Raw genomic sequence first — 18,809 nt, forward strand, 5'->3', positions numbered from 1 at the left:
TCTTCTGCACATTTTTAGTTTATAGGGAAGAGAATCCCTTGAAAATCTCTCAGAACAGGCACTGAGGCCTCTTATCAGCAGTCTATGTTGCAGCATTTGGGAAAATGTGAGCACCAGCTGAACAAAGCCATTGATCCATATTATCAGTAAAGGAAGTGCACCCATAATTACTGTAAATCACGCAGTCTTCTTCTTATTCACCAGGTGTCATAAACACAACCCATGTGGATAAGGGAGGGGGGGAAGCATAGGATTTTTGGCTATTTCTGAAGTGCCTTCTTCTCTTCTCCTCCTCTCCTCCCCTTCTTTTCTCCCCTCCCCCACCAACCCCTCCCCTCCCCACTCCACTCCCTTCCTTTCTTTCACCAAAACTCATCCTTTTCTACTGCTGCCACTTGCTCTCTATCACAAAATGTACCTCACTTTCCCCAAAAGCAGCCACTAGATGTCTCTGCTGTGTAGAGATGCAAATTTAAAATAATAGGATTTTGATGAACAAGATAGGGTGATCCAAGCAGGTGGAGGGAGATAGAAAAAGTTTTGATAATATATTGTAAAATAAATATTTATTTTTAAATCCACTCTTTGTGCCTGTGTTTTAACACAAGGCTTAGATGAAACCTCTGGAGTCAGGTTCTGCTTTTAGACAATGCTGTTGCATCATTGGCAAAAATCGTAGTTTATTTTAAGTTTGGGAGAAATCACAGGCTTAGTTAAAAAAATCCCCGCATTTCAAAAATGCTTTTTCATGAAAAAGTTTTGAAAAAAAATGGTGCAAACTAACACAATGCTATTCTTCTACCTCTATTTCCAATGGAACATCATGTGGAACTCACAGTAATCCACTATTATGAATCAAGAACAATGCTATGCTATCCCAGTTGTTCAATGGAACAGCCTTAAATCAAGGGAAAATTTCCCCTAAGTCTTGATTTTTGGAAAATGAAATCATATTAAGAGATAACACTTCACATTGAGAGCCTTTCCTCACCTGAATCTCCCCATGGCAAAAAAAAAAACCTCATGCCCCATCAATACTACTTTTCTGTTGGATCTGTGAGATATTACTTTTACCTTGAATGAGACAGATTTGTGTCATCCTTAGCTTTACAGGTGTTAAGCATTCTTCCTCCCCTCCCCACCTCTGACACCTTCTAAGGGCAGCCTCAAGGTGTTAGATTCAATCATCCATTGCCTTGGAGAGAAGTCAGGTGATTGTATGACTGGGAATTGAAACAGGACAGAGATGTGGGGGAGGTCAAAGAGTTTTCTGCCAGCTCAAGGAACAAGAGGAAAGGCCTCCAGCATCCTTCCACAGCTGCAGAATAGAAATGATCCAAGGATTACCAAGGGTACTGGGTACATCTATGCATAGCAACCTCATCAGATGCATAGTGAAGGCTAAACAGCCATCTCTTTGGGTTACTTTGATTTGGATTATTACACAGAACAGGCAAGTGCTGAAAGTGGGATGGCCTAAAATAGTTCCCTTCCACCTCCATGATTCTACGGTTATTCCCTGTTAGGTTATAGTTAGAAGCCGGTGAACAAATACAGGGACATAAAAACAAATGGAAACTGTGAAGCCTGAAATCTAAGTGACCTCAATGCCAGAACTCCAGGAGGTCTGTGAGATTTCCTTGAGAAGTGAAACAGGATTAAACACCTTGCATTACAGGCTGTTCATATAGGTACTGATTGAATTTAACAGTGTAATATGGACTCCCGTATTCCTGCGAGTGATAGAGACTGGAAACTAATTGATATGGAGGATATCAATTAGATTCAATATTCAATAGATACAACACAATAGATACAAACTCAAGGTAAACCGCCCCAAACTTGATTGCAGAAAATATGACTTCAGCAACAGAGTGGTCAATGCCTGGAATACACTACCTGAGTCTGTGGTTTCATCCCCAAACCCACAAAACTTTAATCTTAGACTGTCTACTGTTGACCTCACCCCATTCCTAAGGAGCCTGTAAGGGGGGTTCCACCACAAAACCGCGGTAGACTAAAGCGCGTGTGACTAAAGCGCGGTGACAAAACCACACCGTCAAAACCGCGCGACAACAGCGCGCCGACAGAAGCGCGCTGTAACATAACCCTAAAAATAACCCTAAACCTAACCCTAAACCTACCCTAAACCTAACCCTAAACCTTACCTTAAGTTAAATCACGCTTCTGTCGGCGCGCTGTTGTCGGCGCGGTTTTGACATTCGCGGTTATGTTGTGCCACGGTAAGGGGTGTGCCTAAGTGCACCAAAGTGCCGACCATCCCCATTTATACAGGTTCTGAGAGCCGGTTTAGTGTAGTGGTCAAAGCATCAAGCAAGAAACCAGGAGACTGGGAATTCTACTTCCACCTTAGTCAGGAAGCCAGCTTGGTGACCTTGGGCTAGTTACTTTCTCTCAACTTTAGGAAGCAGGCAATGGCAAACCCCTTCTGAAAAACCTTTTGTTAAGAAAACCACAGAAGTTAAGAAAACCAGTCAGTCTCAGAATAGCAGAAGAGAGGGGGGGTAGGCTTTGCAGGGCTCAGCCGAGCTACTCTATTACTGGCATTTCTTACTAGGCTTTGAATGACATTTCTGCCCTTCTAAAGCCAAATGAATTTGGAGAGGGCTTTCTCTCGATACAGAAAGCTGAAAAATCACCGAATGAAAAAGTTTAGGCCCAGAGGCTCCGTTGGAGTCTCCGGCCAGGTTTCCCACCCTGCCACCATCTCCACGCCCGCCCAAAATGGAGCTCTCCTCTTGGCCCGGGTGGAGTGGACCCGGCGGGCCCCCGTCCCTCAGCCGAGATTCGCGCGCTTGTTGGCTCAGAAGCGCTGGAGCAGAAGCGCCGCCGGAGCCGTCCGGGCCTTGCCAGGCCAGGCCAGGCCAGGCGGTGCCTGTTTGCAAAGAGTTAAGGAGGCGGAAAACGCGGCGGCCGCGGCCGCCTCTCTCCATAGAAACGGCGATCTTTAACGGGGGAAACTTTATTAAAGTCTGATGGGCCGATAAGCGCCCGCACCGCGCCTTTAATTAAAGCGCAGAGGAAATTGCAGGCGCGCGCCCCTCGCGCGTTGCCAGGCTACTGCTGCGCCCCCCTCGCCCCTCCTCTCCTTCCTCCTCCCCGAATCTGCGCTCTCCCTCGGCGGGTGGCGGCGATGGCAATACATAATAATAACAACCGCAGCCGCAGCCACCCTCTTCCCGGGCGAAGGCCATAATACCCCCCGCGGGCGCGGGGTGCGCGCAGAGCTGCCATGAGACGCGGCGCGGCCCAGACCCTGCTGCTCAACATGTACCTGCCAGGTAGGGCAGAGGCGGGCTCGGCCGCCCAGTCGCTCGAAACTCTCCCCGAGCCTGGCGTGGCTGCTTTTTGCCGCCGGAGGTGTCTGTGTGCGTGTGTGGAGGCTGGGGGAATCGAGCCCTTTCCTCCCCCTTGATTGTCTGTTTGCTAGCCGCTGGCAAAGCGCGCGGAAAGCCGCCCCGTCCTTCCCTCTTTAAAGCGGCCCCGACGGCTCCCGTCGGAAGTCGGATTTCCTTTTTCCTGGACGCGTTTCCTGGCTTCATAGTGACTTGGCGGGGAGGCGGGGGAGCGGCAGAGGCGGGCGGCGAGGGACGAGGAAGAAGGCGAGGCTCCTTCGGGGAACGGCGGTTTTTGTTTTTTGTTTTGCTCCCGCCAAAGGATGAGCTGACCGAGGCTGCGGACGGGGATCGGCTCCGATTTGGGGTTTTGTACTCCTCAGCTACCTGCCCCCCCCACCCTTTCCTCTTTTCCTGCAGATCCGGTTGGGGAAACTTTGTTCAAAGAAGGCAAAAGCCAGACGTGGGGCTCGCTGGGGCCAGGCATTCAGAAAGGTAAGCGCGAGTTGGGGTCGTCCCCCCCGCCCCGTTTGTTACAGAAGTGATCGGGAGCAGGGCGGAAATGAAGCTTTAAGGATCTGGCGACCCCACTGGCTTGTCCCGAAGGGCTTCATTTTAAAGGTAGGCGCCCGCTTTCAGCGATGGGTCTTGGTTGTCCCGTCGGTCGGAGTCCCCCTTCGCAGGGATGAGAGGGAGCAGCGCTTCTGAATGGCGAAAAAGGCGCATTGGGCAGCTTTCGTCCCTGCTCCACTTTAATTTATTTCACTTTTGGTGGTCTCGAAGCCAACGGAAGCGGCATGGAGATGCGAAGGGATCAGCCGCACCGATCGCGAAGGGTAATTTAGGCCAAATTGCGCCGAAGGCGGAGTCTGATCCGGGGGAGAAAAATGGCTTGATTCTTACCAAGAGACGCATTGGAGCTAGAACGCGTTCCATGTCCGCGGTTAGCTATTCCCGACGCTAAAGCCCAATGAGTTGGAACTATCTTACTTCTAACGCTCTCCTCGTAAGGCTGGCTTTTATTTGTTTTAACGTAAGCTTAGCTCCGAAATCCCCTTCGACTCAGAGAGCTATTTAACCCTAACTTGAATGCCCAGGTTATTGAATTAACTCACTTTCTGATTTCACACAATACGTTTAGCAACCCAATGGCCTGTTCTCTTAAAACAAACTAACCAGGTTCTATGCTAGTCAAGCTTAGCCTGCTTTTTCCTGCAGCCTCGAAATCTTTAACCGGTCGGGTAAGTGTATTGTGAGAACCCCTTTGGCAGGCGGACTGGTAGGGTCCTTTCTTTAGGTGTTGATGCTTGAACCTGATAAGACTTTTTCCGGTCACCTTTGAAAGATGATGTCATTCTTTCCAATCACTCCTTTATCGCCACATATATAGTTTATCGATGTATGTAGTTTAAGCACTGGAGTCAGTGATCCCATAAATGGAACCAAGAAGCAAGCCAAGCTTGTGGACAAAATCTTGGGATTCTTTTGTTAACTGATTAATTTTACCGTTTTAAATGGGAATGTCGACGTATCGGGTTGTTTTAAATTCGGAACCATACTTTGGATGGCCCACATTTATGCATGAAGTGTGCCCGCTGTCCTCCTTCTCGAAAATGCCTTTTACTAAAGATCGGCACACCCAAGTTTTTGCTCCAAAGAGTTGCTTTGGGAAGAAGCTGTCTCTGATGGAAGGGAAACTGTTTCCGCTTGGCTCAAAGGTTCACCACTTGGTATCCTTCGCTTCTCTCTTTGTTTGGATGCAGAAAACGCGCATTTATCGCCCATCCTGTCCTGAACGAAGAGTTCACAGTGGCCAGCACGGAAGCCGGGCATCATCCAGAGGGAAAACCCACCCGTTCATCTTTATGCCTTTGAATAGCACGTGAAACAGAACAGCACAGAATCCTTTAAAGGCCGAGGCCACTTGGCTGGTGCCGTGTCGGTGAATGTTTGCAAGGGACTTTTGTCTCCCTTTTCCCCTTAAGCTCCAAATTTTAGGAGAGCTTTGCAACACCCCCCCCCCAGGTCCGTAGGTCCGTAATCTTGTTTGCAAATGGTGCAAAAAGGTGTTTGGACAAATTTGACTTGAGGGTGTGTGTGTGGGGGGGGGGGTTGCGCTGGCCGATTGGTCGACTTATTTTCCAAGAACAAAAGATGCCCCCCCTTCTTTAGAACCCGTATTTCTTCCCTTCCCCTTCCTTCCTACATTATATTGGGAGATTTCTCCCTCTGCCTACCCACATCCTTTGCCTAAAGTGGTAGATACAACCAAGGTGGAAAATATTTCTAACCCATTTTGATTGGGTGAAATCAGAGCTGAATTTTATATAGCCCCAGAAAGAATATGCCAATGAATGGTGAATGCCGCGTGGGACTGAAATACAAAAGCAACCTGGAATTAGGAGAAATCCTTGCTAAAAAGTAGCTTTGAACATTGCAATGCAAGGATGACTATTTCAAAAAGTCACAGCAACACGGATATGGCCGTTCCTTTGAAGAGATATTTTATCCATCAGACCATCAAATTAACTTAACTTCATTTGTGCCTCTATCTTACACACACACGTTTACCTTCATTGCAGTCACCTTGACGCAAAGCAAACGAACAGCCTCATCTAACTGATCCAGAGCACTTAATGCAGATGTACTTTCAGCTTTCGTTTTATTTTTAATGTACTACTTGGAAATTTGCGCCACAGTAATTCTGACGACCTTTCAAAAGGCTGTTTTCCTGATAAAGGGGAGAACATCTATTTCTCTCTGAAAACGACGTCAATTTGGGGAGATCGGATTGCTTAAAAACAAAGATATAAAAACTCCCGGGGTTCCAGAACCACGTCTTCTGATTAACGTGGTATCCTCCTTAACGGGAGTTTCCCTTTCAACGATCCAGTGCTTCGCACTAAAACAGACGATTCCCTTGGAAACATAAATTCCCTTAAAGGGTTTGGGAAAATCGGCTTCTCTTGGAACGGGCCTCCTTTCTGGGGTGCTAAATGCCTTTTTAACATCTCTGCCTAGGAGTGGGGATGCACTCAACGAAGATTCTTGCGGCTTCTTAAGGACGCCACGTTTAGTATCTACTCTTGGTCCCATTTCTCATAAGGGGAATACATTCCGGAAAGGGTAACATTATGCATAGAGGTGGGTGGGTGAATGGAAAGGAGGAGAAAAATAATGGGGAAAGGGTTGCCGAGAGAGTCATCTGCAGCTAGGTGTGACCTAGACATGCTAAATTGGATTGAAGATAAGAAACCGGAATCTACCGTTTCTTTACTTCCCTGCGTCAGACCGATGTGCTGTGATCGCTCATGCAAAGAGACACGGGGCGAATGTTAAGGTTCCCCAAGACTAAGGTTTCCTTCTGGAAACCATTCAAAGTGAACTTCCGACGAGGCCAGACATTGTCGCAAGAAATGGCCCTGCAAAAGTATGGAAGAAAAGGCGTCGAAAACTCTCCCCCCACGTTACTTACTTGAACCCGCAGAGCAAATGCTCCCGGATCAAGCGCCGGCGTAGAACCAGACCAGCGCCAGCCATCCCCGCTTGGACGGCTCTGCTCTCCGCCTTTCCTCATCCCTGACCGAAATTGCTCCCCGAGCAACCATGACGCGTCGTCTTCTTCAGTGTCAGCAGCATCCGAAGAAGCAGCCGCGCAGCAAACAGTTCCTTTCACGGGGCCCCTGCCTCGAACGCGACTTTTCCCCATTTGTAAATCTTTTATACGCATTTCAAAAATCGGCCGAAAGTATCTCCCCCCTAACCGGGAAAGCGAAGGTTAGAAGAGGAAGGTCAGCTATGCCCAAGGCAGGTCGGCTCGCGACGTCTAGGAAAGTCTCCGTGTGAACGGGCGCAGCCCCCCCACCCCGCTCTCGGCTAGGAAGAAGCCCCCCAGCTTCCAGCGCGACCGATTCCCACGCATCCAGGTAGCCTGGAATTTTTTTGCCTCGGAAAGTGAGAAGGAAGGAGGAGACATGCGACTGCTGGGAGAAGTTGAAATTTGCTTTTGTTTTCCTGGCTCCTCCAGAAACAAGTTCTCCTCCAAGCTCACACCTGGCTGACCCTCAAGAATCCTTCTGGAAGAGAGACAACCAAGAACCATGGTAAAGCTACCATCAATATCCCCGACAGAAACTCACAATAGTATGGGAAATAAATCTATAATGTTTTGTGCTCCCTCCCTTCTTTTCCTTCTCGAACTAGTTGCCCCCCCCCCCCAATCCCTGAATTGGGCAGGTTGCTCAATCCGCCAAGAGGTGGGGGCATTGCCTGGATTTGGGCTGATTCTAGGCCCAGGAGTCCTTTGGCTGGACCTGGTTATTCTTTTTCTCTCTTAAGTGGGGAAAGAGGAAGCACACACAGCACCATTGAGTGTAAAATATGTGTAGAGAGGCAAATGCGCCACTGGCTAAAGAAACCAGCTGGAGTGTTTCAACCCTTGAATCTCTCTCAGGCTTCAGGGCCAACAAGTGCCGCCAACCGATTTCGACCGGCTTCTGAGAAGACTTGGGTGGGACCCATCTCTTTATTTTACTGTGTTTTTTTGAAATGAAGTCAAAGTTGGACATTATATTATATGGCTTCTAAGTATGAATGATGCCTACCTACCTACAAATAAAGGAAAGCAGAACAGAGGAAGCATGTTTTATAAAAGTAAAATGGGAGGGTTGTTTAAATTCATTTAAACAGAAATTGTTTTCCCAGTTGCAAATTTATGGCTGCGAAAGTTGGACCATAAGGAAGGATGGATGCCAAAGAATTGAGACCTTTGAACTATGGTGCTGAAGAAGACTCCTACAAGTCCCTTGGACTGCAAGTCCTAGAGGAGATCAACCCTGACTGCTCTTTAGAACAGTGTTTTTCAACCTTTTTTGTGCAAAGGCACACTTTTTTCATGAAAAAAATCACGAGGCACACCACCATTAGAAAATGTTTAAAAAAATTAACTCTGTGCCTATATTGACTATATATAAACTAATTTTCCCACGGCACACCTTACACTATGTCACGGCACACTAGTGTGCCGCGGCACAGTGGTTGAAAAACACTGCTTTAGAAGGCCAAATCCTGAAGATGAAACTCAAATACTTTGGCCACCTAATGAGAAGGAAGGACTCACTGGAGAAGAGCCTAATGCTGGGAAAGATTGAGGTCAAAAGAGGGAGTGGACAAGAGAGAATGAGGTGGCTGGATGGAGTCACTGAAGCAGTAGGCATGAGCTTAAATGGACTCCAGAGAATGGTAGAGGACAGGAAGGCAACTAACAATAACAACAAGCAGAAATGATAGACAGAGGTGGTTCCTACTGGTACGGTTCGGTTCGGCCGAATAGGTAGTAACTGCAGTAGACACGTGACCATACCGGTTCTATCCTTGGCGCCACCATCTTTATTTTCTGTTCTGCACATGCACAGAACAATCTTCATTGAAAAAATGTAATTTCCCCCCTTCCTTAATAGGGTGCGCATGCCAGTCCCAGAGAGGTCCTAGATATGCGCCATTTTTCACAAAAATGGAGGTGTTTTTTCCTTCCCCCAGTCTCCAGAAGCACTCTGCAGGCTTCAGCAGGACTGGAGGAAGGGGAACGTGCCCCTGTTTTTTCAAAAAACAGGCCATTTTCTGCCCATTTTTTGCAAAAACAGGAGCATTTTTCCCTTCCCCCAGCTCTGCGGAAGCCTGCAGAGTCTTCCTGAGGGCCAGGGAGGACTAAAACGTTTTTTTCTTACTGGGTAGTTTGCAGGTAATCCCTTAGCTTCAGTGAGGCTGGACCCCCCCCCCATTTGTCAAAACTTTTCACCGCTGTTTCGGTGGGCTTGGCTTGGTGAGGGGGTCATGTGACTGAGTGTGCATGAGTGACATCAAGTTGGCCTCACTCACTCAGTCACATCCCCCCCCCCCCCAGCCATGCCCACCGAACCGGTAGTAAAAAAAATTCAAGCCCACCTCTGGTCCATTAGCTTGGTGACTGTGTTGGTTCCTCAAGAAGGCTGGTGGTTGTAGAGGTGATATAGTCCTTCTGAAAGGGCAGCTCTTCCCTTCCTACATCTTGGGGCTGGTTTGCACAAGCAAATAAGGAGTTTGCAGGAGAGGTCCCATCCAACACTCCTCTCTTTTATTTATTCATTGGGAAGAGTTGTAACTAACTAACCTATAGATCAGAAGTGAAAAGGTGGCTCATCCGTTCCCCTAACATAGTACAGGCAGTCCTCGACTTACAATCACAATGGAAGTTGATGTTGTTATAAGTGAGGCATTTGTTAAATGAGTTTTGCCCCATTTTACAACATTTCTTGCCTCGGTTGTTAAATGAATCACTGCGGTTGATAAGTTAGCAACCCCAGTTAAGTGAATCTGGCTTCCCCATTGACTTTGTCAGATTGACCATCTGACAAAGGGATCACATGACCTTGGGAACACAGCGACGGTCATAAGTATGAACTGGTTGCTAAGCATCTGAATGTTGATCACATGATCATGGGGATGTTGCAAAGGTAACTGTGGAAAAAAAGTCATAAGTCACTTTTTTCACTGCCATTGTAACTTCGAATGGTCACTAAATGAACTATTGTAAGTCGAGGGCTACTTGCATTTTCATTATTGTTATTGGTACACAGAAGTTTAAAAGATGCCTTCAGATTCTAAAGGCCATTGTCTCGTTTACATCCACTGTGAAATTCCACCTATTCATCCTACTACAAGCCTGAAAATCTTTGTTTAGATTTGAGTTAAAAATTGAAAGCTTAAATACCCCCTATTAAAATTCACATTATTTCAAAATACTCCTGGTGAAAATTGCTGGTTTAAGGGTGAGTTAACCCACCATCATGAGTTACTCCCATAGCTGTGGCAATGAAGCTTCACGGCCCTAGTAATGTGTGATTCAGCTCTAGAAAAATAAGCCAAGAGACAATCCAACTTCCATACTTAGATATCAGGAGGATTGGATTGATCACATTTATTAATACTTAGCTTCCCCAATGCCTCTCAAACATGAACTCTTTCATTTTTTTGTCCCTTGGTAGCTGAACTCCTTTTTTTCCATGGTTGCAGTATATATATTTTTATTATTATTTAGTCTGGTTAACAAGATTTTGGTTTGATGTGGTGGGCTTTTTGGTTTTATCCTTACTCAAGATAGGCCTTAAAATTTCATCTAACAATGAATGTTATTAGTTATTTGTATTAATGACTAGCTGATAACCCGGTGTTGTCCGGGTATTTATTTATAGGTGGAAAATTACCAAATGTAATTCCCCCCCCCCCACTCCAGGGGAAGGATTCTGCACAATCCCATTCTCTTTGCTAAGAATTGTCATCACCTCAAGCATCCAACAGAAAGTTAGGAATCTTAAGGACAGAACCTACTCTGATTTTTATATTGCAAATGCTTACAATTGTCAATTCCTCCCACCTACAAATGGTTTTAAGCAGTGGTGGGATTCAAATTTTTTTTACTACTGGTTCAGAGATCGTGGCATGGCTTGGTGGGCATGACTTGGTGGGCGTGGCAGGGGAAGGATACTGTAACACCTCCATTCCCTCCCCACTCCAGGGGAAGATTACTGCAAAATCCCCATTTTCTCCAATTAGCTGGGACTCTGGAAGTAGAGAATAGATGGGGGCAGGGCCAGTCAGAGGTGGTATTTACCGGTTCTCCCAACTACTCAAAATGTCTGCTACTGGTTCTCCAGAACTGGTCAGAACCTGCTGAATACCACCTCTGGTTTTAAGGTTTGGAGATTGTATCGAAAAGTTATTGTATCTTCCATAATTTGAACAGCTCACCTCCTGTCTGTTGAATCTCAAGTTAAATGGGGCTGGGACTATAGGTTAGAGAAATAAAAGAAAACAAAATTCTGGAAGCAGATAATTGTAAACCCTGTCCTTATTGTAAATAGGTAGAAGAAAGGCAGGCAGGCAGGCTATAAGCATATATTCACCTCATATGTCACCATGTCCAGTCCCTAGTTATCTCATATAAAGCTAAGTAAGATCAAAACCTATCAATACTCAATGCTGGAAGGTAGACTAAGAAGGAGGAGGAGGAGGAGGAGGAGGAGGAGATGAAGAAGGATGAAGAAAGAAAGAAAGAAAGAAAGAAAGAAAACAAAGTACTTGGTGATTATTTCCACACTCAAAAGGTGCACAAAATGTAAGATGGCGGAGCCTACAGTGCCACCTGAAGAATCGGTTCGGGGGCATAGCAGGCCTGGATCGCTGCTGGTTCCAGCGACCCAGGCCACCAAACCACTACCGGTTTGGCTGAACCAGTCCAAACCGGTAGGAACCCACCACTGCAGCAACCCATGTAAGTCTAGAGAGTAACTCTCTATCTGAGTATGTAATAGTTGTTATGGAAAATTTAGAAGCACAGGGCAAAACCCATGTGAGGATAAAAAAACCATGCTTATTGCATTCATTACAAGAAAGAAAGACCCTGAACAATGGGTTTACTGAATGGCAGAATACATCCAACGATAAAAACACTCAGGGAAGCTTTTAAAAATATGCTTCCACAGAGGGACGTGTGTTTCTCTGCTTCTAGCTCTGGAATGAATTTGCTCACATCTCCCCACCCTCCTCTTAGTCATGCTGTATTGCTTTTGCCAGCTTTTCATTGTGAAATGATTGGAGTATCTAATTTCATGTTTATTGTAATCTATGTCCTAACATTATTTAAAATCTTTTCAAACTATTGTTTGGCTGCCTTAAAAAATTGCCATAATAGTAAGACAGGATATACATTAAACTGTTAAATAGTAAGTGATATTATAATTCTTTGTCTGAAATTGTTAATGCTTTTGCAAAATGTTAGGTACAATTTCAGGACATCAAAAATAAAAATGATAAACAAATAGAATAATCCTATTCAAAACATTGGGTAGAAATTAGAAGCATCAAATTAAATCCTAGTTAGATGTTTAATCATCTTAGCCTGTTGAAACATAGCACTGCTTTAATCCTATAATGCCGACTGAAATTAGAATAAATTAATTTAGTGCAGTTCAGCAGAAATCACGTGCTTTGCATTCAGGAAGTCTCAGGTTCAAATCTCAGCATTGCTGGGAAAAATCTTTGCTATCTGTTGGTTTTCAAACAGAGCCAGAGGTTGCCCAGGGATCTTACTGTGTTAACATAGCTGCAGTGTAGTACAGTATTGTATGCAATAAAAGTGCACTGAGCAGAAGTTAGTGTATGAGAGTGTACTGAATGAAAATCAGTATATATATACTTAAAGTCACAACCCCTGGTATGCCCAAGTATGGGAGGAAGGTCACACTTCCACTCTCTGTCATTAGGCTCGTCACAAGAGACCATCCAGACAGAAACCCAATTTTTTTTTATATATATATATTGGCAGGTGGGAGCCGTGATTAGGGTATCCTTTGTGCACCTTTGTATTGTGTGCCAGTTGCACCCATTCCTGGCCTGGGAGGCCTCTGCTCACAGTCACTCAGGCCCTCCCATCTAGATTACTGCAATGCACTCTACATGGGGTTTCCTTTGAAGAGTATTTGGAAGCTTCAACTGGTGCAGAATAGCACAGGTAGTAAATTGTGCCAGTTATTCAACACATGTAACACCACTGCTTCATGAACTGCATTGGTTGCCAGTGTGTTTCTGGGTGCAATTTAAATCCTGGTTGTCACCTTTAAAGCCCTTCGTGGCATGGGAATATCTGAGATACTATATTCTCCTGGGGTTTCTATTCATCCACTTTGGTCCTCTAGGACAAACATTCTTGGATCCTATCAGTCAAGGAATGTCAGCTGCCAAGGAATAGCAAATGTGCCTTTCCTGCTATTGCTCCTTCCCCCTCAGAAGATCCTACCTCCTGAGATTAATTGGTTGTGATCCTGATGGCTATTTATAAGTCCTGATTATGTGTCCAGGCCTAGGATCCTGAGTAAATTAATGACTTTGTTTCCTGGTCTACTTTTTTTGTACTGTGTTTGTATTTGGTTTAAATGGATTGTATGATTGTTCGCTGTCTAGAGCAGGGGTGTCAAACTCAAGGCCTGGGGGCTGGATTTGGCTCATGGGGTCGCCCTGGAAACAATGAAGGACCAAACTGCAGTGCCTCTGCCAGGGAAAACATCTTGGGAAGGCTGCGTATGGCCCTCCCGAGCCCCATTTTCGCTGGCAGAGGGTTGCAGGAGGCTCTTGCAGTTGAAAATGGAGGTTGGGAGCTTGTTTTTGCTGGCAGAACCCTTGGGCCTCCACAGCCCCTTCGCCCATCCGAGTGATGTTGAGCTGGCCCCGCCCCCCCGCCAAGGTCAAACACAGTCCTGATGTGGCCCTCAGAGAAATCGAGTTTGGCACCCCTGGTCTAGAGTCACTTGTTTGAGATGGCAGCCACAGACATGCAATAAATAAATATATACATGAAGAGACACCGCGAGAGGAGATCCCTGTTAGCAAAATATGGCAGCAAAAGTTTACATGAGTGACTGCTACTCACAACTTATATGTTGGAAAAGGTACTAACAGGCTCCCCATGAGCCTTTTACACTCATACTGATAATACAATGGAGATGAGTTCTACAGGGCGGGGCATAACCTTTTCCTAGGGGGTCACAGCAAGATCGACAGCAGTTTACAACTTCCGCGACACCTCATTTTAAAGCCCATAAAAAACTGAATTGAATGAGCTATTAAATGTTAAATTTGCTTTAAGAATGGCTGGAAAATTCGATTCGGAAGAACAAAGGATCATTGACAGAATAAAATGCATTGCCTTTCGAGAGGCTCGCGATGCTGGAGCGACGTTTATCAATCGAAAATGGATTGCAAACAAATTGAAACGTCATCCGGATTGGGTTACTGATAATTGGAACAAAACAGCCCAAGAATGTTTCACAAAATTTGGAGAAGGGCGTCCTCTGCAACTGTCCCAAGAAAGCAAAGCCATCATTGCAACTGGCAGTCGCAAACAACGAAAAGGAAACCGAAAAGTGGCCCAAGAAATCCTTCAAATTCATGGAAAACGAGTTGATCAAAGGACAATCGGCCGATATCGAGAATGAGAAGGTTTGAAGCCATTCCACGTCATTTGCAAACCATTGAAAACTCAAACACACGTTCAAGATCGGCTTTGGTTGTGCGATTGGTTGTCTGAATGGACCGAGGAAGATTTTCTTCATTTGGCGCCATCTGACGAATTCTTCGTTTATGCCATTCGAAAACCGAATTTCCAGAACGATCGAATTTGGGCTAAAGACGTCGACGACATCGCCAAACATGAACGATATCGACAAATCGTTCGCAATCCGACTTGCATCGGGATTTTCGTCATTTTCACAGCCAAGAAACTGCATTGGGTTTTGAAGGATAAAGGGGAATCCTGGGATGGCAGTTATTTCCGTGAGAAAATTTTATTGGAGAATGTCATTCCATTTCTCAGTGATCCAGACAATGTCTTGGTGGTTGGTGAGGCTGTCTTTCTTCATGACAAAGCTCCTTGCATGCGTGCAAATGCGACTCAGCAATTGTTAAAGGAAAACAATGTCGAATTTTGGGGCAATGACGTCTGGCCGGGAAATTCGCCAGATCTCAATCCGGCAGAGAACATTGGGGCCATAATTAAGGATGAAGTGGAAGCTCTGATGATTCAGGAGCAAGGTGAAAATCGATATTCGGTTGAAACTTTGAGAATGAATTTGGAAACTGTGTTGAAAAATCTGGAAAATCGAATGGAACTGTTTGAAGATTTGTTGTGTTCTTATCCACCTCATTTGAATGCTGTTCGAAGGGCTAATGGTGGTCATACTGACTATTAAATCGTGTCAATAAACTCAGTTTTTGATGGGCTTTCGAATGGTGTATGAATTATTTGTGTTGTTATTACAAGTGTTGCTGTGACCCCCTAGGAAAAGGTTATGCCCCGCCCTGTAGAATTTGTTGCTTTTGCCAGGAAAAGTGCCCTTATGTCTGCAGAATATTTTTTTTCTGAAAAAAAATTTATTTTTATTTTTTAACATGCATATAATCCAAAGTATACCTTACATCTTAACAAACATTTTTTTAAATATTTAATGATATATCAAATCCTCTTGCTATGAAGCCCAATCAATGGTTATTTGCTCTTCTGCTTTCCCTTCACCATATTATAGTCTATTTCATATTCAACCCTTCTCCTCTCCCTCTTGCCTCCTCCCTACCTCCTTTCTTCTCTCTGCCATCTCTCTCATCTCTACTTCCCCTTGCTCTCTTCCTCTCCTCTCCCTCTTTCCACACCTTCCCTCTCTCCTTCCTCCCTTCTGCTTCTCTCTCTCCTGTCTCCTCTCTCTCTCTTTCCCGCTCTTTTTCTCCCTTCCACTCTCTATTTTGCATGGTGTATTTCAACTTTTGAGCAAACCCCATTCAATATCAGTGGCATTAATAATTATATTCCAAAAAACTATTTTCCATATTACTAATTTTACATACCTTCTCTTTTTAAAGGTATACCTATATACGAGTTCCATTTGTTTCTTCCTACCCCCACAAGCCTCTTTTTTGGCTGAAGTATGAGACAGATTCAGGTTTCCAGATATCATTAAGCACCCATATTTTTTAGGTCTCATGTTGTAACTTTATATATATATGGTTAGGCGTATTTCCAAATTCCCCCTCCATTTTTTTTCTCTCCCCCGGTAACTTTTCCAACTAATATTTTTCTTATTTATCTTCAGAATATCTTGTTCCGGCTGTCAACCTCAATAAGCTGGACTTGCAGCAAAGTGTCTGATTCTGTTTGGTTCCTATGTTCATTGGGGAGTGGAAGGGGCAGAGGGGGAGGGGAAGCTTCTCTAACCCCCTCCCTTGGTTTTACAGGCAGTGGGCAAATCCAGCTGTGGCAATTCCTCCTGGAGCTGCTTTCGGACCGGGCCAACCTCAACTGCATTGCCTGGGAGGGCACCAATGGCGAATTCAAACTGCTCGATCCCGATGAGGTGGCCAGGCGCTGGGGCGAACGCAAGAGCAAGCCTAACATGAACTATGACAAGTTGAGCAGGGCCCTGCGCTACTATTACGACAAGAACATCATGACCAAGGTTCATGGCAAGCGCTATGCCTACAAGTTTGACTTCCAAGGTTTGGCCCAGGTCTGCCAGCCAGCCACACCTGACCACACCTTGTACAAATTTCAGGCACCCCTTCCCTTCTCTGGCATCTCCAAACTCAACATCATGGCTTCAGGAGTGACCCCAACCAGTTTCTCCTATTGGCCAGGCTCCGCCCCTGCCCTGTATCCCAGCCATGGCTTGCAGGCTTCAACGCCCTTCAGCACCATGGCAACATCTCATATCAACAACATGAACAGCCATTACCACTAGACCTCTTCTGGTTGCACGGGGTGTGGTGAGGAGCTGGGAGAATAAAGTTTGACCCCTAAATTTCAGCTTAGACATTTCCAGTGCAGAAAAAAAAAAGAATATTTATTAGCTTCACCCATCGTGCTAAAACAAAAAGTAGTTTTTGCCTGGTTTTGGTTTCATGTAATACATGAAACCAGCTATTTATGGTTTGTGGCATAGCACAATGTGTCAATCCAGCCACTACAACCTATTCAATAACAACAGTGAAACAGACCAGGGGTTAGGCAGATGGCTGAATCTAAGCTATTTTGTAAAGTGGAAAGATAAACTTTATTGAGACAGTCTGGATCTCAGCACAGGAGCTGAATCTACCCAGAGCCATTGTGGACTGGATTCTCATCCCAATGAATCCATATTTTCCAGGGAACATTTAAGTAATTTCCCTATTTTTTCATTAAAAAAAACCCACAATAAATTAGAGTGATTCTGAAACTGTCTTGTACGTGGAACTTTCGAAACTGAAAATTTGTACAGCCCCCATCCTCTGCCCCTGGAAAGTTACATACATGTAATCACACATCTTAAGAGACTGATGGAGAAGTATCAGAACCAGCAAGATACTTTACTCTGAGATAGGTTGGTGACAGTGATATCCATTTAAGCCTGAATATCTCTGGATAAAATGGGCGAAGCTATCTCTGACCATTCTATTATAATTCACACAGATCATACACAATACTGTCAAGTATATACCACCACTTGGCTTTCAATTTCAATCAGAGATCTACCAAACATTGATCTAGAGGTCAACGCCTTACAAAATTCAAATTACACGAATGTTTTTTATTTTCCTCAATTTCTAAATGTTCACCGGTTCTATAGGGCTTACAGTTGTGTCGAATGGAAGAACATGCCTAGACTTACATAGTTATAACTAGAATGATCCACCTTCCTGCTCAAAAGACAAACAAAATGCTGCCCTTTAAACAAGGTGCTTTCCCATGTGGGACTTCATGAGAGTTTAATAAATAATAAATCCTACATTGGCAAGAATGTATTATAAACATCTTGCCTTTGCTTTCTGTTCTAAGTTAATCTCAATCAGAAATTGGAAAGGGTTAGAAATCTTCAAGTCTGAAAAGGTTGGTTGACAAATTTCAATCAGGTCCCAAAAAGTCAAATTAAGGCTTCCTGTTCTTCACATGTTCGTTTTTTTTAATGCTAGAGATACTTTTTTTTTTTAAGACCCTGTTCCTTGGACATTATTATTTGAAGTGTGATTTTTCTGTTATTTTTCCCCTCTGGCTTTGGATTATGACCTTCCCCTTCACAACACCATCCCCACTGTTTCCATTCTTAGATTGATGGGCATTTACACATTCACACTGTTTCCCTTGATGTAAGATAAAAACACTATTCCAGGTTTCTGTGTGTATGTATATGTGTTGGAAGGTTGAGGAGAAATGACATTAAAATATTTGCTCTGAATTATTTAAAGATTAAATTGCAATCATAGCTATGAATTTACACATTACCTGTCATTCCTTTTTTTAAAAAAAAACTCAATTAAAAAAAGGCAGAACATTCAAAAACTCAATTTAGAAAAGGCAAAACTCAAATTTTAAAAGTGCAGTGATTTTTGATAAATAACACCAGTGTGATATTAAAGACAAGTCCGGGGAACAGAAGAATTCTCTTTGTGAATACTTGCCCCACAGGACTAAATAGAACTGGATAGAAATCCCATTCCCATGAATGAAATTACATTGATTTCTGCTTTGGTTTTGCTTGATCCTACAGTGCCACCTGCAGGATCAGGAAAGAGAAGCAGCTGGGCAAATCCCTTCAAGAAGCTACTTCCTTACTTCTGCCATGGTCCTTCCTTTTGAGGTCATTAGGAGAGGGACAGATGCTAGGAAAGTGAAGGAAGGGGCCTCTTGCCTTTTATAGCAGGCCAGTGAATGGGCTGAAAGCAGAAAGAAAAGTGGGACTGGGAGCCTTTGGGAATGAACACTGGCCCTTGTTGATCATTAGAAAATGCTGAACTCCAAAGCATGTTGTATAGAAGCTTCCATCTTTTTCACAGCTGAAATGGTTCCTTCAACAGACTCAGCACTATCTCTTAACTGCACGACCAATTAAGTTATAATCT

At 44.5% G+C, this 18,809-nt stretch overlaps 1 protein-coding gene across 1 annotated transcript; it reads left to right on the forward strand.

Moving 5' to 3' along the window:
• The first annotated feature begins 2,957 nt into the window (after nt 1–2,957).
• On the forward strand, nt 2,958–18,184 carry FEV (FEV transcription factor, ETS family member). The gene is made up of 3 exons (XM_087713072.1): nt 2,958–3,302; nt 3,777–3,851; nt 16,173–18,184. Exons 1-3 carry the CDS (start codon nt 3,254–3,256, stop codon nt 16,673–16,675), a joined length of 627 nt encoding a protein of 208 aa, XP_087569198.1. The 5' UTR covers nt 2,958–3,253; the 3' UTR covers nt 16,676–18,184.
• Nucleotides 18,185–18,809: the final 625 nt, after the last annotated feature.

This window comes from Thamnophis sirtalis, unplaced genomic scaffold, assembly GCF_051295495.1.
Source record: "Thamnophis sirtalis isolate CommonGarterSnake01/CBP01778 unplaced genomic scaffold, rThaSir2_p1.2 scaffold_1, whole genome shotgun sequence".
Taxonomy (NCBI): domain Eukaryota; kingdom Metazoa; phylum Chordata; class Lepidosauria; order Squamata; family Natricidae; genus Thamnophis; species Thamnophis sirtalis.

What these genes read in the sequence shown, in the direction of transcription:
- FEV (XM_087713072.1), top strand. Translation starts at nt 3,254, where the DNA reads ATGAGACGCGGCGCGGCCCAGACCCTGCTGCTCAACATGTACCTGCCA. An exon ending in GCTCAACATGTACCTGCCAG is followed by an intron (nt 3,303 to 3,776) that starts GTAGGGCAGAGG and finishes CTTTTCCTGCAG; the next exon opens with ATCCGGTTGGGGAAACTTTG. An exon ending in GGGGCCAGGCATTCAGAAAG is followed by an intron (nt 3,852 to 16,172) that starts GTAAGCGCGAGT and finishes TTGGTTTTACAG; the next exon opens with GCAGTGGGCAAATCCAGCTG.